The sequence below is a fragment of the Nyctibius grandis genome, chromosome 7 (assembly GCF_013368605.1).
Source record: "Nyctibius grandis isolate bNycGra1 chromosome 7, bNycGra1.pri, whole genome shotgun sequence".
NCBI classification, from domain to species: domain Eukaryota; kingdom Metazoa; phylum Chordata; class Aves; order Nyctibiiformes; family Nyctibiidae; genus Nyctibius; species Nyctibius grandis.
In genome coordinates this window covers 31,846,107-31,869,509 of record NC_090664.1, presented here as the reverse complement: position 1 = coordinate 31,869,509, position 23,403 = coordinate 31,846,107, and the positions used below count along the sequence as shown (strand labels likewise).

The 23,403-nt window shown below is 45.2% G+C and overlaps 2 protein-coding genes across 5 annotated transcripts in view; both read left to right on the top strand.

The window, feature by feature from the left end:
• Positions 1-1,204: 1,204 nt before the first annotated feature.
• Positions 1,205-5,059, top strand: LOC137665467 (guanine nucleotide-binding protein G(I)/G(S)/G(O) subunit gamma-11). Of its 2 annotated transcripts, XM_068404478.1 has the most exons (3): positions 1,205-1,375; positions 1,511-1,614; positions 4,613-5,059. In XM_068404478.1, the coding sequence occupies exons 2-3, from the start codon at positions 1,519-1,521 to the stop codon at positions 4,736-4,738; spliced, it is 222 nt and encodes a 73-aa protein (XP_068260579.1). In that variant the 5' UTR covers positions 1,205-1,375; positions 1,511-1,518; the 3' UTR covers positions 4,739-5,059. The 2 variants fall into 2 exon arrangements, with proteins under 2 accessions (XP_068260579.1, XP_068260580.1); XM_068404479.1 differs by lacking the exon at positions 1,205-1,375 and having other exon boundaries at positions 1,386-1,614.
• Positions 5,060-5,115: 56 nt separating this feature from the next.
• Positions 5,116-23,403, top strand: part of LOC137665465 (probable acyl-CoA dehydrogenase 6) — a 101,447-nt gene continuing 83,159 nt past the window's right edge. For all 3 annotated transcript variants that reach the window (XR_011048515.1, XR_011048514.1, XM_068404475.1), the window contains exons 1-2: positions 5,116-5,368; positions 22,486-22,606. Coding sequence is in view for 1 of the 3 variants with exons in the window: in XM_068404475.1 (XP_068260576.1) it covers positions 5,228-5,368; positions 22,486-22,606 (262 nt within the window). In the remaining 2 variants the exon portion in view is untranslated. The remainder of the gene's footprint in view (positions 5,369-22,485; positions 22,607-23,403) is intronic.

Genomic DNA, 23,403 nt, shown 5'->3' with positions numbered 1-23,403 from the left:
GGGATGCAGCTGCCAGTGTAGATTATGGGGGTGTAGAAATTGCATACCAACAGCTAGGAAGCGGGGGGTATAATAGCCAGAGGGAGGGGAAGAGGAACTGATTTTAATGAACCGGCTAAAATAAACCAAATACAAATACCAAGAGCACTATAGGAGCAGCACTGGAGAAGAAATATGTAAATCTTACATACTGCTGGCAGCTGCTTACATCTGGTGAGCAGGGAGAGGAGGAGAAAGAAGTATCTTTAAGGGGAAAAGCCAGAGGTGGAAAGAGGGAGGAGCAACCACCTATGGGGACCTTTGAAGTGACAGATAACAGAAGGACTCATAGTGGTCCATTCTAATCTCTGCTTCTGGGCCTGCAGCTCTGTTCAGTGTAATGGATGGTGGATTCTGCCTCCACTGGTATTGTAGGAAAGCGGCTGCTGGGATCAGAGATGCTAGGTGCTGTACAAACACACATGGAGGGACCACCCTGTTCCAAAGAGCATAGCTCCCTCTTTGGAATCTAGACCTCAAAAATATGGGCAACCACAGGAGAAGAATGGCCTAGTTCCTTCTTGTGTTTTCTGAACCCATCACTTCTGTTACAGACAGTGCCCCATCCTCAACACGCCATAACTCCATGACTCCAGAGATGCTTTGTGCAGGCCAGGCTTGACATCCCTCTCACACAGAGCTGCAATTCTGCTTTGCAGACATAACCTACAAACAAAAGTTGCCCTGTCTGCCATTGAGGGCCTGGCTGCCTGCCGGGACACTTGACCTGAGAGCTGTTCCTTCCCCTCTCTACGTTTTAGTCTTGTCCATTCGGAGTTGCAATGCACAAGCATCAAGGAATGTGCCCATGCAAACCACCTGCTGGTGCCTTAGCTGCTGGGCAAAGGAGCATTGAGCCCAGGGATGCTGGTGGCACGGGCAAACAAGAACCATTGTGAGGGACCGGAAGAGCAGAAGGAGGTGGCAGGGCAAGAAAGACCTCACCACTGCGCCAAAACACTCGGCCTGCCTCGCTGCGTTTGCCCCACAGTGGTGGCGAAGAGGGAGAGGAGGGGGAGGCCTGCACAGAAGGGTCGCTGCAGCTTCCCGCTCCTGCCGCCGGCTGCCCCGCGGGGGGCCGGGGCGATGCGGCGGCCGGGCCTAGCGCCCTGCCCGGGGGCCGCGCCGGGGCGGCTGGACCCTCCCTGTGCAGGCAGGGCCCGTGTCAACGCCCCAGCGCCTCGGCAGCGGGGCCGGGTCGGGCGGCGTCTTGTAATCCGATTAGGGGGGATTATCGTGGCGGTTTAAAGGCCGGAGCGGCGCGGGGAACGGGTGCCAGGCGCGCCGGAGAGGAAGCGGCCGCCGCTGAGCACCGGGGCAGCCCGGACGGCACAGTGTGAGTGAGCCCAGGGGCGGGCCGGGGGCAGCCGTCCCACCGCTCCGCAGCCAGCGCCCGCCCGGGGGCTCTGGCCCCGGCGCCCTCGCTGCCCAGAGGTAACCTTTTGTTCTCCCTCCCTCCGCGCTTTGGCAGTGTAGACGATGCCAGCCATCAACATTGAGGATCTGACCGAGAAGGACAAACTGAAAATGGAAGTGGAGCAGCTCCGGAAAGAAGTGAAGCTGGAGAGGGAGCCGGTGAGTGGCCGCGGAGAAGGGGTCCGCGGCTGCCCGGCCGCCGGGGCGGACGGCGGTGCCAGGGCCGGAGCAGGGAGAAGCCCGTTACTCCCCAGGCGGGGTTGCGGAGGCTCATGCGGCGCCCGGGGGCACGTCGGGCGGGCGGCGGGGCCGGGCGCAGCAGGCCAGCGCGGAGCAGGAGCGCCCCGTCCCGCCGCGGCGGGCCCGGCGGAGGCAGGGGCGTCGGGGCTTCGGGAGCCGCTCTCCGGGAGAGCCCCGGCTGTTTTGGGACGACCGCAGTGTGCACCGACGGGTCCAGACGCCCCTTTGGGGCAGGGACCGGTGACGGCGCTGGCGACATACCACCTCCAGCACCGAGTAGGAGCGCCGGTTTTTCACGGGGGTGGCTGTGGAGCGAGGGGGAAGGGGCGCGCCGTCCCGGGAATAAGGCGCCCCGAGGGGCCGGCACAGGCCCGCCGGCTGCGGCTGTTCCCGTTGCGTTTGGCACCCCTTGGCTTCCCTTCCCTGGCAGGTCCCTGGAGCTCAATGCCAGCACAAGGCAGCCTTGCCTGGCCGGGGAGGAGCGTGTCGAGCTCCGTTCCCCTCCTCTCCAAAACGCGTTGGGATCTGCCAGTGCCAGGGGAGGGGGCGGTGTGCCGGCGGGAAGCCCTGCTGCGGCACCGCTCCCCGTCCTGTCCCGTCCCGTCCGGGAGCGCACCGCACCCGGCCGGGCTGCGGGAGACCGGACCGCTGCCCCGGCAGCGCTCCCTGGCATCGCCTGCTGCGCAGTGCCCGGGAGGAGGGCGGGAGCCGGGGGGCTGCTGGTGCAGAGCCATCATCCACCCAGCCTTGTCCAACAGAAACGTGGTACTTTTAGTCATTTACACTGATTGTTCCTTTCCACAGGTGAAGTAGTTTCCAATGAAATTTTTGTATTTTTGCACATTTTCTATAGATGAAAGATGTGCAGAGCTGATCTTGCTCCGTGATAAAATTAGTATTCTTTTTCTTTTCTATTCTGCATGCCAGCAGAATCAAACTACATCTAAATGAACGCTTCTAGTTAGGACTAAAAATACATTTATATGTGGGAATCAGTGGCATTAGTCACACTAATTACATCGCAGGTCTAGGTGTTTAGCCCAGAAAATAAGAAAGCCACAGTTCTGTTTTAGCTGTCAGTTAGGTATCAGTGATTGTAGGTGTTACTCCAGCAGTATTCAGGGCTCCACATCCAAATACTATAGATACTTATATCATCCCTCAGAGAATTCCCAAGCAACTGAAATATACTCTGTAGGACGTACAGATTTTTATTTTCATAATAATAATAATAATTTAAAATTCTTGCCTAAACATTCGGAATAAACCAAAAGCCTGATCACTTTAGGGAAATGGATATTTTCAAATCACCTGTCATAAAGCACAGACAACATCCTCAATTTTACCAGTGCGTTATAACAGAAGTTTCACTGTGAGAATGAAATCTGTGTTGTAGTTGTCCCAGTCCCCTGGCACCTGTATGGGTGTTACGGGGACAGGGAAATGCAGCCACACTTCTGTTGTCACCAAAACTAAAAACGTTTCGCCAAAGTTTTCTTGACCCTATACATTTACAGCACAAAGAGGAAGTATCCTTTTGAATAATTTTTTGAATGAATAAAAATTTCTGAATGTGTATTTAAGCAGAAATTAGTAGAAAAAGATCCTGATAGTGCTGACTGAAGTAAAACAAACCCTGGTCCTGCATATACTTTGGAGCACAACTTTACTATGGCATAAGGTGCCCCAGTTTGAATGAACAGGGTTTGCGAGGCACAGAAGAGCAAGGCATGTGTAATGGGATTAGTAGGTCCATATTCTTCTTTGCTGTAAGGCAGCTAGATGTAGTTAGACCTTATTTTATGCAGTGTTTAATTGGGAGTTAAGTCATTTCTTCCTGATGGCTAAAGCTTAATTTTGCACAGGCCATGCTCTGTTGGTCTGTGATACAGCAGGTAAATTCATTGGTTCTCTTGTCATAATTTTACCTATGGAGTAAAATATAATTAATGAAGAAGGCAAGGGGTCTTAAATTAGAAATACTAATCATCTAGTGGCCTGGCCAGCAGCTGGCTCCTGCTGTTGACTCTGCACTGCTGTGCCTCTACAGGGATTGCAGGTAGGACGGAAGGAGGTGGGGACAGAGCCGGGAGCACGTCCTCAGATGTGTCAGGTATTTGAGCACCTAAGGACACTTTCTGCTGACACAGGGAAGGGAAATGAGATGTGCGTGGACAAGGATCCTCTGGAGCTCATGGGGCCCGCTTGTGCACTTCACTACATGTGCTGCATCTGCTCCTGTCTCAGTGAATACAAACTAAACCCGTTTCTTCATCACAGGGAGGTTCTGTGCAGGCATACCTACAGCAGTGCTAGTTTGCTATGAATGCCATGCAAAGTGTCATGCATATTATGTTCTCTCATACCACAGTAGGCTGTTTCATTAACGCCAAGGTAACCTATAAGTAAATTGTCTTCCCTAGTCAGGTCTTCACTCCCATTCAAGACACATGGTTGCTATTATAGAATCGCAAGGTCAGAATTTGTATTACCACTGAAAACTCATTACCGATGTTTTCTTTGGGAAAAAGACATGAAGTCATAAATACTTTGAAATTGAATTGAAAGTTACTAATCCCGAACCCATTGACTGTAAGTCGTGCTGATGCTGATCTGCAGCTTAACAAAACTATATTGGCTAATTAAAAAAAATGCAAGTTTGACTAACAATAACTGCTGTTCCGAGTGGCATATACATTCCCAGTGATACGCACATGTTCTGTGAATATCGGGCTGGGAAAAAAGTGGAAGGAAGCCGAGTCTGCACATGCTTAGTGCTAGCTCTGTGGTCAGATCTTTTCTATTTGATGGGAAGGTAAATATGGGAAAGGAGGATGCGAATTCACTGGTTTGCTGTTCTGATGTGCACGGTGAGCTCCCGCCGTAACGCAGCCACTTCTCTGTTCTTTTACTCGAGGTGTCCAAGTGCTCCGAAGAGATCAAGAACTACATCGAGGAGCGGTCGGCCGAGGACCCGCTGGTGAAGGGGATTCCCGAGGACCAGAACCCCTTCAAGGAGAAGGGAGGCTGTGTCATCGCTTAGGAAAACGAACCCAGCGCCTGCCAGCGGAGCAGGCACTGTTGTACCTGTAGGGAGTCACTAGCGTGTCCCCACCGCCGCCGGTCCTTGTTGAACGAGCACAGGAGCGGATTTCTTCTTCTTTTTTTTTTTTTTTTCTTACAAAAATAAAGAAACCAACCCGAAAGCAGCCGAGACCCGCGTCGGTCGCTCGGCCGGGACGGCTGTCCCCCGCTCCCCGGCGCGGCCGGGACGGCTCCTTTCGCTTCGCGGCGCCCGCTTTTGCCACCCGTTTATCGGTTGCTTCATGGCTGTTCGTTGGCATTAAAGAAAACCTGCCTGTAACTCGAGAGCCTGCCGTGGCTTGCTGCGGGGTGCGGGGGAGAGGAGCTGGAGGAGGGACGGGACGGGGCGGTGCAGGAGCCTCCGGGGCGACCCGACCCTGCCGTTAGGGCTCCCCGGGCCGGGCCGCGGCCCTGGTCGGAGCGGGGCGGAGCGGGGCAGGCGGCGGCCATGGCCATGGCGCTGCGCGGGGGCAGGCGCTGGGCCTGGGTGCTGCGTGGCGGCGCGGCCCCGGGGGGCGGCGGCAGCTCGGGGCAGCGGGACGGTGGGGACACACCGCAGCACCGCGACTTGCGGGCGACCCTCAGGAAGGTACCGGCGGGGCGGCGGTGGCGGCAGCGCTTCCCCGCGGTGGGAGGGCCGGGAGCGCGGCGGGTCGGTGGGACACCCGGCCGCGCCGCCCCGTGCGGGGAGAGAACCGGGCCAAGGGCAGCGAGCCGCCCGTAACGGCTCGGGATGTGTTTAAATAAGTCAAGTTCCCCCTGGCAGTGTCCGAAACGAAAACCTGTGTCCCCGCGTACAACACGCGGAGCAGCAACACCCCTTCCTGCCGTGTGCGGCCCCGGGCCGAGCGGGGGGGGTCGGTCCCGCGGGGTGACCGGTGGCGGGCGGGCACCGTGTGCCGCAACCGGAGCCGCGCTGCTGCCGGCGGCGTCCGCGGGAGCCCCGAGCTCCCTCCCAGCGGCTGCAGAACAAGAGGTTAAGGGCTGTTCGTGTCCGCGGAGCGGAAGGAAAGGCAGAACAGAGCCCGCTTGTCATTGCGCTGTTTTTAGAAGGGGAGTACCGGGAGGTTGCTTTAAAACCGAATCATAAATCAAGAGGAAAGGAGACACCGCTGGTAAGGCAACGTGTAAACTGAATGCCGAATGACAATCTGCAAGTAATGGTGGGATTGGTGAACTCTGTGTATGCCCAACAGTGAGGCCAGTGTCACCTGTAGAAGGCTGTGGTACAATTAAGCACAGCTGGCAAAGGTAGAGAATTAGATGATTCGGGGGTAGAAAGCCCTGGTGAGGAGCACAGTGCGGGGCTGGGGTCAGCTGTGGGTAAGAGAAGTCCACCTTTAAACTCCAGCCTGATGAGGAAAGCACTCAAGTTTGGTACCTCCTCTAAGGAGTAAACAGCATTATCGTGGCAGCCATGTAGGAACAAGCAGGATGTGCGCTCAGAGGTAGGCGTTATGGAGTGTAAGGACTTGTCCCTGATTTACCTGTGGGAAAGTTTACAAGTCCTAGCTGGTGGTGCAGTGCTCTGCTGTAGCTTTTTAAGAACAGTATGTGCTGGATTGCCAGGTGTTAACTCATTTATGTGAGTTTGGAGTTGTGCTGTCATACCTTTGATAGATTCTTTTTTTTTTTAAATTACTTGAGAAATCTCATATTTTCATGGATAAATTTAACTTTTTCCAGATTTCACCTCTTTCTCAGTTCACTGTGGCCAGAAGATAGTGGAACTACTTCTGAGTCACGTGATGTTTACTTCAGGGTTTTTTTTTTTTAGGAAATAACTCTCAGTTCGCATGTTAAAACAAGATACCCCAAAGGCCATTTAATTAATCAAGTTTTCTATCACTAAGATGAGGCCTGTTATCATTGAGCTTTAGCAGTTATAGGTTCATCTCCTGTGTTATAAAAAAGAAACCTGAGCAATGAAGAAGAGAGATGCGTGACTAGTCTGTTTTTTAAGAAATTAGTTTCATTAGTCTAAATTCCTGGAGCTTCTGCAAAGCAGAAATAAGCCACCAGAGAAAGAATCAGTAGAAGAAGTTGGAAATGAATCCTCTTCTCTCACCTGGATTAACAGTACAGGATTTCGTAGCTAATACCATAGTGTCAAGTTTGTGCTGATCCCATCTGGAGCGAGCCTTCTCTCTGTGTATCTGCAGAATCACCTGCCCACTGAACTCCTTCCCTGGCCCGCTGCTCCCTGTTACCTGCCCGAGCAGTATGGCTGCACTAGTGAAAAATCAGCATCCTTCTGGAATACTGAGGACAAGGCTAGACGTTGTGAAGGCAGTAATCTAGATATCTAGATGTGGAAGATTTAAAATGTCCTGCTTTATCACAGATAGATTAAGATATGCATTGGTTTGTATCTCAGGTGTTTGCAGTTGTGTATTTGCTGAGGGATCAGATGATAAAGGAGGAAGGGAAAGTGGCTGTATTAGTGTCTGCTGGTGCAGTGTTTTCTGCTCTGCTGTGTGACACAATGCATTTTTTTACAAATACAAATACTTATCCCCCCCGCCTCTTGTTTTTATTCCTTCCCAGCCTGTTGAAGTGCAGCTAACAGTATGCCCTACCTTGCCGGGTTTAGTGCAGATAGTTGCATCATGGGCCAAGAGGGAATGTGATGCTACATGTATCAATCCCTGTGATGAATATATTGTAGAATAAATTATAGTAAGTGACATAAGCCCAATTTTGTCATTGTCCTGTATTTTACAAAATGCTTGTATAGCATTTATTTTAGTTTTTATCTGATCATATAGAAAAAAAAACCCACCAGTTTAGGTCAAATCCAGTCTGATGTTGTTCACCCCAAAGCTTCTAGCAATCAGTGTTTATTTTGGCTTAAGTTAAACCTGTCCCCAATGACTTTAGGGTAAACTGAAAAGTAAAATCTTTGGGAGAAAATGACCACTCAGGATCTGTAACACGTTTTAAGTGTCCCTGTTGTGTAATTTAGGGCACTCTTTCCACTAGCTAAATCCAAATGCAACTACCGGAGAATTTGGAAGAACCAGCAGTGCAATTCCATGAGTGAGAACTGTTATTTTTTTTGTCTCCATTCATTTTTTTTTTTATAATCTATTAAATTAATGTATTTTAAATGATCTGCAATTTTCCAATTGTTCTGAGCAGGATGAGGAAGAGACTCTCATAATTCCAGGGGGCTGTTTTTAGCAAGGGTATTGAAATAAGCTTGTGAGCGGTTTCCTTTACTACTTTATAGGTCACCACCCTTCCTCTTGGAAATTGAAATGTAACTTTTTCTTAACTTGTTGAACAATGCTTGCAGTGCAGTGGTATCCTACAGCTTGCTGCAGTAATTATATTACAGTATAACTGGCTTGAAGGAAAAAGATTTAACCTACTCTGTGTGTGTATGTGTAACAGTATGCATATACATACAGGATATATACATGCTGTCTATTTTTCTTTTCCTCTGGCATTAGTAGTAAGAAGCTTTGGGAAATAGGTTTGAAAAGGATTGGCATATATTTTGCTGAAGTTGCATGTAATATAAATGAGATTTCATTTTATATCCAGTGGTGGCTTGGTGTAGTTAGCTGTGTTACATCTCTGTAGGATAAGGGGGATTTCTCCCATGATAGCGAGACTGCACCAAAGGACACCGCTACCTTATTTGCCATTCTTGGCTTGTATGTCATGAATTTCTGTTTACTAATATATATATTTTTGTAAGAATTAGAGCCCTTTCATATTAGAGCATGCAGGATCTGAATTAAATATTGACATTCACTTTAACTTTCCAGTAAAATTACTGTAAATTCTCTGTCAAAAGGATATGGCTCTTTTTGACCTTCAGCAAAATACTGAAGGGTGGCCACCATTGCCACTGGAACATCTTGGATGAAGTTGGTTTATTATCTTTGTAGCAAATCACAAAAACCAGTAACAGAACAGCAAAGTAGTAGGCTGCTGGTATTACAAATAAATCACTTAAAAGTTAGTTTCTCACTAAATTGGGAGGGAAAAAAGACACGTCTGAATCTGCGAAATACATGACTTGCATCTGTAATTGTAAAACGTTATTTATCATGCACCTGAGCTAAAAGTTTCAGGAAGGAGACAGTTAAAAAATGTGACCGTAGTAAGGCTCCCATATTTTGCATTGAGTTCCCTTCTGTCTTAGGGAAGCAAAATGTATTCCCATATTCTGGGATATTTGCAATAGCCTTTGTCATCTTGTGTCTGACAGAAACATGATATAAATATTTAGGGGCTAGTTCTCTTGCTGGTATAGATAAACACAGCAGTATCCTTTACTACTGCCAAGAATTTTTGGTGTTAATTTAGCAGAGAGGAAATTTTCATAACTGATTTTTGTTATTATTGGAAGGGGCAGCTGGGATATACCACTGTAGTAAGAGGAACCATCCAATACATTCACTAGTGCTTTACCAAGAGTTGCTTTTAAATCAGTTTAGGAGAGTAGGAGAGGAAAAGAATGAGCTTCAGCAGAGTCAAGCAAGGTCTGTAAAAACCTTTTTCTGATAATCAGAAAAAAGTCATTTGATGTACAAATGCTTCATTGTGTAGCAAAAATGCAGTAAAGGCAATTTTATAAACAATGCTCTTATTTGCTACTCAGTGTCAGAGTAGTGCATACATCTGAGATTGCAGTTGCTGTGTCCAAAAATTGGATTTTTTCCTACCCTGTATTTGTGTTAGAACAATTTTCCACTGCATCTAGTTAGACTTTTCAATGGGCATCTTTTAGTAGGAGAACTGGGCCTAAGGGATTTTTTTGTGGCTTAGGTCTAGCTATTATATTGCTTTATCATTGTCACACCTGATCGGATTAGGCAGTACAGTTACGCACTTCCGACAACTAAAATCATGTCTTAATAAGCAGTTTATGACTGAGCAAACCTCTGGGTTTTATATAGGTTTTGCCGTGACTGTTCAGATAATGTAACTTTGCTTAAATCTTTTCAGGTCATGTTTGCTTGGAAATGTGCAATTAAATCTACCCCCCTGCCCGTGTACCTGTCCTAATGAATGTGACATCTCCCAGCCAGGTGTCAGGGTGCTCTGAAAGCTGGTCTGTGTTTCAGCTCGTCTTGCTCTGGACTTGGACTTTCTGGGAGATTTTTTTCTTTCCCCCTCTCTGTTTGGGCTCAGAAGGAGCGTGACAGCCTAAATCCAGCTCCAGTCCTTGAAGATGAAATTTGATAGGTGAATACTGATACAACTTCCAGGATACTTGGTGTGTTTCTTAAAATTATTTGCTGTCATGCAGCCAGGTTTGTGCACCTAGACAGCGATTGTTATATTTTCAGTGTCCTTTAAGAGCCGAAGATCCCTGGTCACTAGCCCTGGTAGCACCACCTGAGCTGTATGTTCCCTCAGATAGGTTTCAATGACTAGTTTTTAACTTCTCTTTAAAAAATTAGAGCATTAGTTTATCTGTAGGAATAAGTCAGGGCAACCTTAATGATTTTAAGTATTTCCAGAAATGCCATTATATCTGCAATCTGCCATTTTATATATGGTAGCCTTCAAAACATGCCATGTAAACTTGAGATTGGGCAAACTGGTACGGGCTGCATGCTGCATTCCTGAAAGTGCCAGAAGTGTCTGAAATGGTGAGATGCAGAGATCCTAAGGAGAAGGGAGTAGCGGGGAAGCCAAATTGTTGCACCTGAAGCTGCTCTTTGGTGGTGGATGTTCCACTCCCTGCCTGTGCCAGGCCGCCTGGGGAGTATGCACTCTGTGAAAGCTAAAGGACAGAAAGGCTGGAATATGCTCCGGTGCACTCTTGACCATGCCTGCTGGTGTCTGGTCTCTGGCACTGCTGCAGAACCAGCAGGATTTTGTCCATCATCAGGAACCTTCTTTCTCTTCTGTCAGCATCCCCAATCCTGCTCTAGACAGGAGGCTGGGTTGGAGAAGTGCTGCAGTGTTTGAGAGTAGAGCTGCTCTTCAGGCAGATTTGGGAGGGTTTCTCAGGAGCAAGTCCTCTCAGACCCGTTGTCACAAGTATTGCTGTTAGAAGTGTACAGTGGGATAAGCACAATGGTGTATGTTGTGATTGCGTTTTCAGTGTATGTTGTGATTGCATTTTCAAAGGTAGAAAAGGAAATTAGAAACTCCTCTATTATTCTTGAGAAGAAACCAAACTTCCATGCGGAAGCTGATAAAATCTCGGAACATTTTATTTCAGCTTAGCTTTCTCCAAGCCATTAAAAAAAAAAAAAAAAAGGTAAAGTAGAAGGAACTAGAGTGTGCTGAATAAAAGTGTTTCGCATGATGCTGGAGCAATGCAGTAAGTAGATCCTGTGTTAAGCCTATTGTGATTCAGATGACAGTCCAAATCTTTAGCTGATGATTCAGTATTTCAAACTTGCAGACCTTCAATGAGGTCAGCTGTTTGAATCTGTGAGGATACCCCAAACTTACTAGGTGCTTGGCTGATATGGTGATGAGCGTGGGTTAAGTGCTAGCACATATATAAACTGGCATAAGCTGCGGGTCTGTGGTGGGTCTCCATCTACAGTTTGGCATGTGCAGAGCCATTCTTTGAATAGCTCTAGAGAATATTTTTTTTTCTCTTTCAGTGATGCAAGATAAAGAAAAGGTGAGGGCAGCAATAGAATTAGGATCAGTTCCTAGGACTATTTTCTGTTTATCTGAAGGATTCAGTCATGATGTGGGCCTCTTGGATGCAATCAGTAAACCATGTCTGATGTCCAAGACTACTCTGGGTACAGATGTGACAACACAGATATCACCCCTGTCTGAACATGGTCCACTGATGCACCAGGAAGTCCTAGAAGTACGACAGGAGACCCTGGTTGCCACTTGTGGTCCTGGTTGGTGAAAAAGCATCAATGAACATTGGAAACTCTGCTAATGGAGCTAGATATCTTGAGGAAGGAAATCCATCAGTCCAGAGGAATGGTACAGCCCAGCCAGCGCTTGCTACAACATTGCTTAACACAGTGAATTTCTCTAACTGTTACCCAATTTTCTGGTTGCACTTCTGCCTACATACTGCATTAAGTCCTGATCCCTGTGATGGGGAGCAGTGTGTGGGTGGCAAAGATCGATAAACTCCAGAGGCACATGCCTTTGAAGTTGGATCCCATCGTATAATTTTTTGCAGTGGAGAGGTGGCCTGGGGTTGCATGGGCCACAGTGAGATAACTTGTTTTGTTCCTGCAGGGATGTAACCCAGAGTCAAAAGCCTCTGGTGGGCGTTACGCTATACCTCAGCTAAGCATCTCTATGTTGGAAAATGAGTTGCAGGGGCAAAAAAAAAAAAAAAGCTTTACTTGCTCAGTTCTGCATCACTTTCACAACTGGATACAAGCAGCCAGGGCTCCCAGGCATCCCAAAGGCTTGTCTGAGATCAGCACCTGGATTGGCATGGCACACATTTTTGCTCTTGTAGGACTCCTCTGGTTTGAATGCATCTGCCCTCAGATCCTAGGAATAGCCATGCCCTCAGCACTCACTTGTTCTCACTAATTCTGTGTTCCCTGTATGCCAGGCCGGAAAAAAAATGACTTTGCTTATTATATTGTGACAGTGTGTGGTTTGTGCTCATTCTGGTTCCTTCTGGGCTGAGCCCTGCAGTTCAAGGCCAAATTCATTGGGACAGTCCCATGTGGGAGTTTTTAGATATGTTGTAATTTGTATCTGTGGGCAGATTAGTAATAAGATAAAAACTGAAATCCTGTGTTCTGGGGGTTGGTGCTGTGGACAGCCTCACAGGCCACCTGGAGAGGTTGCTTCGTTACCAAATACAAAGAATCACACTTCTTATGAAATGAATTTGTGGTTGCTGTGGAGGAGTCTGAACCCAGTCAATCGATGGCTGGTTGGACGTGGAAAAGGGCATTTCTTTGACTATTTTTTTCCCACACAATGACACCATGTGCACATGTGGTTCTTGTCCAAGAAGAACACAGGACTTCACATAGCTTAAAACCCATGGTGTTGAGTATCGAGTGAGAAATGTTTTTTTGATGGCATATTGCTTTGCCCATTGTGGTGTGGCTGAATGGAAGGTACAGTAGATATTACTGACAGAGAGGTAGCTTAAGTAAAATACAATCTGCATGTGCTCAAAGGAGAGAAGGTGAGAAATTCCATGGAACTAAACACAGAACTGGTTGCCTGACCTCAGGAGGCTTTGCAAATATGTTCCTGTCCTCTGCTGAAGAACAGATTAGTAGGGTAGCCGCTGGAGTCCAGAGTGGGAAGCAATTTTGGGATCCTCCCTTTTCTGCCCTATTCTTGGATAGGGCATTGAAGGGGTTGTCGTTGAGAGTGTGCAGGGACTGCTAAGACATTCAGATCTGTACAGCAGGGATTTGCCTATGCAGCTGTCCTGGGAAGAAGGACATAGGGAGAGACCATAGGTTGCGAGGACCATGTGGATCCCTCCCAAGCTGAAGCTGGTCTTCCAGCATGTCATTCCTCAGGAAGAGGTTCAGCTGGGCTCAGCTCCAAAGTCCTGGACTGGACCTTTTATTTTCTTAGTATGGTGATGTTGTGTACCCTCTGCTCCAGCAGGGGGGCTCCCAGATGTGCCAGCAGCTGCATGGGGTGGAGGGGTAGCGCCTGCTTCTGCATTGCCTGGTGGACTTGTAGGTTTTTAAGTTTTCAGTAAGCATTGGCAAAAACTTTGTGGTTGATGCAGGGTTTGGGGTTTTTTTGTCTCCTGAAGTAAAACTGTAACCAGATGTATGGGACCAAAGGATTTGCAGTATTTAAATTTCTGAATCAATAATCAGCTTTGCTTTCTGTGTTTTGTATGTTGCGAGGAACTGTGTGACAGTGAAAGGGAAGAAACGCAATGATTTAAACAGAAGTGTGTCCAGTTACTGCCAAATGAATAGACCAGGCAAAATTGCAGAATACTCATAAAATGCATGCTTTTTTTCCCTGAAAATCAGATTTTGTAAAAATAGATGAGGACAGGTAGGTTTTATTATATAATGAGATGCTGCCAACTCTTACGTTATAGGGTTTTTCCCTCTGCTATTTTTTTTCTTCCTTTGAGAAAGGGAAAAACTCATGTAGTAACAGTTTGTTTCTGTATTTGCTGATCACTGCAGTCTTTGGTACCCCGTGCAGTAGCAGATTGCATGATTCCTTTGTTGCCTGTGGCACGGCTTAATGAAGTGTACAAAAAGGAATTGTGGTGCTGTAACTAATAAATTTTAAATACATGTCTTCCCATTTCAGCCATATATTTTCCAGCACTTGGGAAATTTTTCTGGTTTTCTCTTACATGAGCCTACTGAATATTGGTTTTAAATCCACTGGAAGCTTCTCTGGAAGCTCAGCTCTGGCCACAGCTATGTTCAGTGGCAGTGGAGAAACCCAGACGTGAGCCAGGCCTGTTCACCTTCACTTTGCAGCAATGAACAGAGAAGTAGAAGTATCCTGAAGACACCCGAGGCACTAGCGATGATGTGTTATCTGCCCCTTTGAAACAGTTTTATAGTGCTACGCTGGAATGGCTTTTTTTCCTTATTTCTTAATGTCTCAAGCTTATATACCACCCACTGGGAAAGGGAAAAGGGGAAAGCTAAACAACGTGAAACCTGTGTGTATTTACATCTAACTGCGCACACATGGACCGAGTAGATTCAGGAGGGGTTATATGTAACATATCTGATGTGGTTGATATGTCTCTTTATTCTGTCAAGTGCTTAGGACATTTACAAACAAAATAAAAGATCAGCAATGCAGTCCATGGAAAAAGAGGGTGATGAGCATAAGTTCCTGCCATGGAGCCCATGCTCAGCCAGGTACTTCAGTGTGGTCCTAACCTTATCTCTGTGTATTTCCACCAAGGCAAGGGGACTGACAGTGTGTTTGAAATAGGGTAGGTGGAACCATTATTTTGCTTTTCAACATATGTTTAAGGTTTTTAGGTATGGAATTAAAAAAAAAGATTAAATGTAGTTGTATTTGACTTGGCTTTCTTTTTTCTTCTCAATGATATCTTCTGGCTGGCTTGAAGTGTCCTTTTCATCCAGCAGTTTTCCTCACCGGGCTGGTCTCATCTTGTCCTGCAGGTGCTGTGCAGAGCAGTTGGGTTCCCAACTTTTCTTGCATTTCATGTGGAGGAGACCAAAATGAACTGAAGGGCAAAGACAGCAGAGCGTGGTCTTTTGGATCTCCTCAGGTCTGGACCTTTTCAAGGGATGGGCATTCACAGCCATCCTGCCTGGTGTATGAGTGTCTAGCACATTCTTCAAGGTTTGTGAATGAAGGACAAAGTTTCGAGAGCGACTTCCCTACCCTTCCCTTTTTAAGTAATGCCCCAAGCACTCATTCTTGCTCAGAAGTGTTTGTTTAGCGTTCAAAAAGATGCTAGGAACAGCCCATCCCACTGTCTAATACCATTTATTTAACCAGGGCTTCTATGTGATTGCTTTTTAGTCCATGAATTTCAGTCTGTGCACCTCCTTTATGGGATGTGCTTGGGGTGATAGCAGTGAGCTTATTTATAATGGCTAAATCAATCACATTTCAGATTAGACCTGTTAGTCCTCCATTATAATGGGGAAAAATGTAATATAAAGAGATGGAGAGTAAACCAACGATACAACTTGAGGGACATATTTTCCTTCAAATGCAGTTAAAGCTTTTAAAAAAAGAACATGGATATGTGTGGTAATTCTTCATTCATTTTAGGTTTTTCACAGAGGGGAAACAAGATTGACAGTTCTAAGTAGAGTAACAAAATGTTTTGGAAAAAAAAGTTCCAGTGAAAGTTTATGTGGAAATTTAAACCAGACTCTCTAGATTCATTGCTAGTAGCTGTCAAGTTTTAAGTTAGACAGATACTTAAATAACTGTGGGGTTTTTTCCTGCTGTTTCCTCCATGTTCTACGTGCTGCACTCATGTTATTATTTAGTATCTTGATGATGGCTTGAAAATATTGAGACTTTACAAGGCGATGCCATCTAGATAATAATTTTAGAACTTGTTGGTTTTGGGTTTGTAAAATGAATCATGCTGCTTTAAAAAGCTCAAGTCAAAATTACGTCATTTTTGTTCTTTATTTTAATTTTCTGGATATTCTGCTCTTAGGACCTTTTTTTTTTTTCTGCTGAGTGTTTTTCACAGGGTCATGAAACGGTTATCTATGCTTAAATCGATTTTTTTTTCAGTTCAACCCTGTATCATTGTGGAAAACATTTTCTTGGCTTGTTCTCAGCAATAGTCTGATAACAGCTCAGAGTACAGAAGTTTCCATATCGTAACTGAGGCCCAGTCCCAAATCCCATACTTAAATAGGGCAAATTCTTCAGTGACAACTCTTGTAGACAGTCATTTGTCCAGGTATTGTGTTGTACATTTGGCTGGATAGTCAGGTGTGAATACAGAATAAGAGGCGCAGATTGTATCTGAATGCCAAATCTTCCACTGTGTGAGCAAGAGGGAGACTTGCCTTCCTCATGCAAAGGGAAGACATGTTTTGGCAGTATCTAGGACATTTGCCACCTTGACAGGACCCCTTGCATAACGGTAATTAATTTTTTGCATAGATCTCCTAGGTGAGTCCTAACCAAGAAGAGCATGTATGTTTTTATAAGAGGAGTGAGGGCTATCCCCCTTGTTTCAGTTAGTATTAAAAAACCCCCAAAACCCACAAAAAACGACAATCTCCAGGAAAAGGTCCTGCAAAACTTACTGAAAATCTTCACCCTGTGGTGGTGATGCATCCCGAAAGAGGAAGCGGTAGGCTGCAGCTTTGCTCTCTAGAACACTTCAGACCTCAGGCAAGCTGATACTATTGGATTTTGGTTACCAGAAGAAAGTGCACTGAACAACTTTGTATAAGCAGGCGAGGTTAGCGCCGCAGGGAGCGTTTTCTGCCTGCTGTGTGGTTAAATCATCTTTGTGCGATGGAGTTACTTTTAACCTGTTGTTGTCTTCGAAGTCACGTACTGCCTCTGCTTCTGCACGTGATGTTGTTGGAGACTGAATGATTGCCTCTTCCATTGGGTTACTGTCCAGTGCAGGTCCAGGCTTGTCACCACCAGGCTGGGTGATCCGGGCACTCAGGCAGCTCTTGGCTTCTGCCACGGTTAGTATCTCCTAGCATGTGTGATGGGGACTGGAAGCACAGGAGCAGCTGCCGTCCTGCCAGCACTGGAGGGATCTTATGAGTGCAGGTGGGAGAGTAGGACCCTGCTTTGCCCACCACATGCCAGTAGACATCCTCATCAGTGGTGTGCCATGCCGAGCACAAGGAGCTCTCCTTCTCTCGCCCTACTAGGTTCGCACTGGTTCTGTCCTGAATGTGATTCCACATCCCAGTCTCCTTCCCTGTGCCCTTTCCCTACCTTTCTGAAGAAAATTACTGGGAAAGGATTGGCCACCACACTTTGTTTAGGGCTTTGGAGGAGTTGTGAGGGACCTGAGGAGGGCTGTGGCCTCCAAGCCCAGGAGCGAGAAGCAACAGAGAATGTATGCTGGAAAACTCATTCTGGTGTGCTTGGGATGCGTGCCTTGGGGGGACTCAAATGGAGAGCAATGTGTGGGAAATAAACAGCTGCTGTTTGGATGTATAAGGCTGCTCTGAGGAGCCAGGCACCCCTGGGGAGCAACTGATGGGATCCGTGCAGCCTGCAGGGCAGTGACCAGTGGGGTCCTGGCTGCTTTACACCCACAGGGTGGGTTTTGGCGACCAACCCATTGGTAGCTCCCATGGGTTTTGCCACCTAAACCATGCCTTACGTCTTGCTGAAGTGCTGCCTTGTCCTCAGCACTTGCATTGTATGGTGCTGAGTTGTCTTGCAGTGTAATCATTGCTGCTGGATGTTGGGAATAAAATTACAAGGAGAAATGTTGTTTTGTGGGCTGTTAAATATTTTCTTTAGTTATTGCTGGTGTCGAAAGCAAAGGGCACTCTGGCCTGTAACCTCCTTCCTTTCAAGTCAGTGTTATGCTAATATCTAGATATAACCACTGAAGAACTGTCATTAGTGGCTTGTTGCTTATTTATTTGCTTTTTTTGGTTACATTAAAGATCCCATTAATTGTGTCATTTTTGGTTATTCTATTAATAGAGCTAAGTGCAATTACTGTAACTTGATTTAAAGGAAAAAATGCTTTTTGTAACATAATATGGTACAGTTATGTGTTACCACTAAAGCCATTTAATCTTCTTAATACAAAATACCTTTTTCTCAGACATTTTCTCTTGCTTTTTTAGTAAGTCAGTCTAATCTCAGCTTAGGTATAACTCACAGGAAGCTTTAGTAAAAATTCCTGTCTTTTTGTAAGAATTCAGTTGTTTTCTTTTCAAGATTCATCATCTTGCTAATTGTGTGCTGAAATATACTACCACTGTACAGTATTATAAGGGATGGATACAAAAGATATTGTGTGTAGAAGTGGTGTGGCCTTTAATTTCTGATTTGAACTGCTTGATAGAAGGCAAACTTGCTGGTGAATAATGGAAAAAAATCTTTAACTGCTGTAAAAGAGATCTGTACACATTCTCAGTACCCAAATTAATTCAATTACAGTTTCTGCTTTTATAGAAATAGCATATTTATTTTAGAAAAACAGTGAGAATTAAATGGCAATTGCTAGTGTTTCTGGGTAGGTGCTGATACAGTATCAGCGGAAAATACTGAGCATCATGTGAAGAAAAATCCCTGAATGCGTGTTTTCTGTTTCTTTTCTCATTTAAATAGTATACTAACTTCCCGTGGAAAATAATCAAAATGTGCAAGTATCTGGCAATGTTTTTGAGAGCTATTTTCATTGCTCTGTTTTAGAGGGAAATCAGAATAATCTATAACAAAAATAGACTGAATTTCGGTCTCTATGCCCTCCCCAGCCCTGCCACCGCATTTCCCTGTTCCTGGGCAGGAAACTACAGGTGCTGTTTTCACAAAACTGTGTCAAGACTATTTTAAATAAAAACACTTTTATTTTTCTTACCAAACACTTTTATTTTTCTTACCATCATTCAACACAAAGTGAGTTTGTTGGCTCAATCAGTTTCCGACTGGGCAAATTTCCACAGTATTTTTTGAAATAATTCACGGCTGATACCAGCCCTGAAGCCATTCTTTCGGAGGCTTCCCGGAGCGCAGCCTGAGCTCTCGCTGGGATGCAGGCTAAACCAAGGCTGCCTCCGGAGCAGAGTCCTTTACGTTTGCATCTTCATGGTTTGGATGAAGCAGCCTGAGAAAAAAACTAGTCCCACACGTGAGACTTTACTGTGCCCTCGCTGTCAGGAAAATAACAGAGTTTCTGTTGTGGTTTACTGGTACTTTATCAGCAGGTGGAAAAGATATATGGCTCCTAAATCAACTTTATATCCCAAATGCCATTGAGATATGGCCAGCTAGATCAGGTGAAGAGATTTCCTTTGTGGCTGGGGATATCTGTCCGATAGTGTCTGTAGTATGCAGTGTTAAAATGTTTCTCCTGAGAGGAGTTTTAGGTCTTGTTATAGTCAGTATCCTCCTGATGCAAGTCTAAAGGCTATCACCCATGAGTTCCACATTTGTAATGATAAAGCATATAAAAATAAGCAGACCAGCGCTCACATACTGCCAAAAGCTCACGTCTGTATATTTGCCAAACACTGCGTGTATACCTTATGATTTAGGTTAAGGTGCCTGCATCATTTGTGCCTGCAGCTCTTAGTGTTTGCTTCTAAAAGCTGTGTGCATTCAAAAAAATATTAATTAATTCAAAGTTAATTAGTCAAGATTTAAAGTAATTCAAGCGTGAAATATTTCTGCGGGGGCACAGATGTGAGGAAGTTGCCACAGCCAAGGGAAGGGGCAAATCAAAAGGTTAGGTATGCAGTGTTGTTTGACTTGCATTGAAATAAACCTATCTTTAGCAATGTTTTAAGCACACATTGTGTAATTGCTTCTGTTCCTCCAGTCATTGCTGGCTTGACCCTTTGAAAATATCTCTCTCTGCTTCAGTTTGCTTTTATATGAAGGGATGCTAATATCCAATAATCAGTACTAAAGCATCAGCCAGTTGACCAGTGCTGCAGTTTTCTAGCAGTGTGGCTTACGTTTGGATGTGGCAGTACAAGGGGGGGTGTTCCCCCAAATCCCCTTATGACTGTAAATAGCACATGTGATTTTTGCAAACAAGGTGTGTCTAAAGTATAAAAGCTTTTGACAGGACCTATTTAACTTCTTTGTGAAAATACAGTTTAAAGTGGATGGTCCAATGGCTAAGAAAAAAATGGATATCAGTATCTGGACTGTGGTACTCATTTTTTCTTTAACTCAGAGGCATGCACCATTTGTGGTTTGTGCAGTGAGGTTGTCTTTGGGTTTTTTGTCGTGTCATGCAAGGGAGATCTTGTTTTACTTGACATGGTGAACTTCACCTGGTAATAATTAAACTTCAGCTCTGTTAAACAATTTGAGTTTTACTCAAAGGCACAGGAGCAAGCAGGATATAATCTGCAGAAATAATGTGAAATAACTTCTCTCATGCCTTAGTCATTCTTCTGACTCTGTTTAACTTCAAAGGTGGCTTTGTATGTAGGCTGTGAAACACTTGGCCCAGTACCAGCCGTAACAACCACAGAAGTCTGTTAGTACATTCACTTCATGCTTTTGCCCGGATCCATCAAAACACTGGGATAACTTTCTGTACATACTTCATAACCTCTTTCAGGCATTTCCCTGGATGTTATCCAATGAGCGTTACCAGATGTTATTACAAACAATCAAAAAGGTGTTTCATCGCCTGTAACTCAACATTGAGGGTCAGTGTCCTAGAATCTGAGCAGCTAGGATAGGGCAATATAGAATTTAAATGTGGGCTCTCCTAGATAGTGTCCTGGTGAGTATTTTGTTACTGTTGGTCATGAGGCCGACGTTATTCAGTATAAGGGAGAGAAATTATAATTACTGAATGAGTTGAACATTCAGCATATACTTTTTCACCTCTTTCACCAAATTCTGAGAAATGTGATTTTTCTGTTACCAACAGTAAAGTATCCTTATTTCTGTGGCTGACTGGGAAGCAGAAAGCAGCCATATATGGGCTGAAATTCTCTGAAGAATGTGCAATAAATAGATAGTTCAGAAGAAGGCTCTGCAGGGCCTCATGAGCACAGCAGTTTGGGAGGGAGAGGAGTCTGTTTCCAGCTCAAGAGATAGCACCACGGGACTTGTTTATTTAGTGTGAAGAATAGACTAAGAGGAGTAAGTTCTTTAAATAACAAATTCTTTCTTTGTGAAAAGTGTAGCAGTAAAATTGTGGTCATGGATTAAAGGCATTAACTTTCTGTTGGGAATTGGTGTTTGTTTTAGAATCATATCATAGAATGGTTTGGGTTGGAAGGGACCTTAAAGATTTCTAACCCCCCTGCCATGGGCAGGGACACCTTCCACTAGACCAGGTTGCTCAAAGCTCCATCCAGCCTGGCCTTGAACACTTCCAGGGAGGGGGCATCCACAGCTTCCTGGGCAACCTGTTCCAGTGTCTCACCACCCTCACAGTAAAGAATTTCTTCTTAATATCTAATCTAAGTCTTCCCTCTTTTAGTTTAAAACCATTCCCCCTCATCCTATCACTACATGCCCATGTAAAAAGTTCCTCTCCAGCTTTCCTGTAGGCTCCCGTCAGGTACTGGGAGGCTGCTAGAAGGCAGAAGCAGCCTGTGCCAGCCCCTGGTTTGACTTGTGGATATAGACAGAGGTGGGCACTATACAACTGACTCCTTTTGAGAGCTATTAAGACAGCATCTGCCTCGTGCTGGGTTGGTAGGCACATGGAGCAAGAATGAGGTGGCAGAAGGGTGAACACCCGGTGCACGACGTGGCGTGGGGGTGTTTGGTGTGGAGCTGACTCTGTGTGGGAGTTACTGCCGGGCTTAGAGGTTGGCTGCAAAACTGCAGGCTGCCCATTTGGCTCCCATGGCCATGGAAATCTGGGACTTTGTGGGTCCAGCCCTTGTGGTCTGAAACCTAAAAGTGTTACTGACTGTAGTGGCTGCACTCCAGATATGTTTTACTCGCAACAGCTGGAAGGGAGCTCAGCAGCCTGAACAGAGCAAGGGCAGTAGTCACTTAGGACATCGACTTATAAAAGGTGTGCAGCAATAGCTCAGACTTGGAAATGCTATAAAATCGGGAAGAAGATAAGATTTTTACAGTATGTGTTTTGTCAGATCCTAGGGAAGTCTAAATGCAGACTGGACACAAGTGCCCTGAGCAGTGCTGATGTCCTTGAGAGCGTTTCAGGCAAAGGGAGGGGAGAGTGTCTCCTACTTGCCTGTCTTGCGTACCGTGTGTGGTCATCGTGAACAGATCATCAGCCTTCTTTGGCAAGGTCCCTCAGGACAATCCAGGTTTCCTTTCCTGTCACTTTCTAGAAACTGTACCCAGAAAGCTAACAAATGGTGAGGAGGAACTGCCACTTTCATAGGTCTTGGAGATGCTTAAGCCAACCCTGATGACTTCCTTTTGTAGTAGTTGTAGTTGTTAAAGAATTATTTATATTTGCCTCATTGCATCTGTTGTAATAGTTGCGGGTGGGTGGAGAATAAGGACATCCAACAGGAAGTAAGAAAATTAATATGCTTTCAAAATTTTCCCCTGTATGTTTTTTTTTTCTTTTTAAATTAAAGTTTTTAGACGAGAGTAGTCAAAGGTGTTTCTGTAGGAATGTCGTGTTAGTAACTTTTCAAATTTATTTTTCAAATCTAGATCATCGACAAGGAGATTAATCCCTTTGTGGACAAGTGGGAAGAAGAAGGACAGTTCCCAGCACATAAAGTATTTAAAACCCTGGGACAGGCTGGATTCCTTGGTGTGGACAAGCCAATAGGTAGGAGAGTGTATAGCTCCTGAGTATTGATGTTGACGGTGATAGACTCATTACATTATCTCAAATTGCTTTGCCCCAGATCAAAACATAGTTCGGAATTCGATGCAAAGTTTACTTATATTCCTCAGTCACAGGCATGCTGTTTACCAACGGTGCAAATACAGAAAATAATGTTGCTGAGTGCTCCAGTTGATATTGTCTTAAATATAAATGTTAAAAACCTGTGTGACTGTTATTTTACAGTCAGTGAAATGAACATCACTTCCATTTTCAGCATACAATTTGTATAATGACTTTTCTTCTGGATCTAGACACACAGAATAATCTCAATCTTCATAAAGAAACCACAATTTGAAGGCATTGAAAGTGTTGTAAGATTTGGCCTATTATACTTCCTTAACCTGTAACCTCTACATCATTGTAATGTATTCTGTCTCGCCATTCAGAGGTTGAGGTTTACGTGGGTTGTAGGCCATTATATCCTAGACTGTCTTTAAAATGCACTATTCCATCTCACAGAAGCATGTACAGAACAAGAAGCTGATGATACACACTGCAAGGACAGAGCAAGTTTCATGTGTACATGTATATATTAGTGAGGAAAAAAGTCAAGAAGTCCAGAGGAATAAGAAGTATTTCTGCTCTTCAGCTAAAATACCTATTCCCCTAGGTTTTTTTGCTTCTATGCAATGTAATATATACTTGTTTTCTTTCCAAATACTACTGTTACGAGTTCCTGTCAGAATTCTCTGGCTTTCCCCCCCACCATTTTCTTATTTGTGGTTAAAACGTTTATA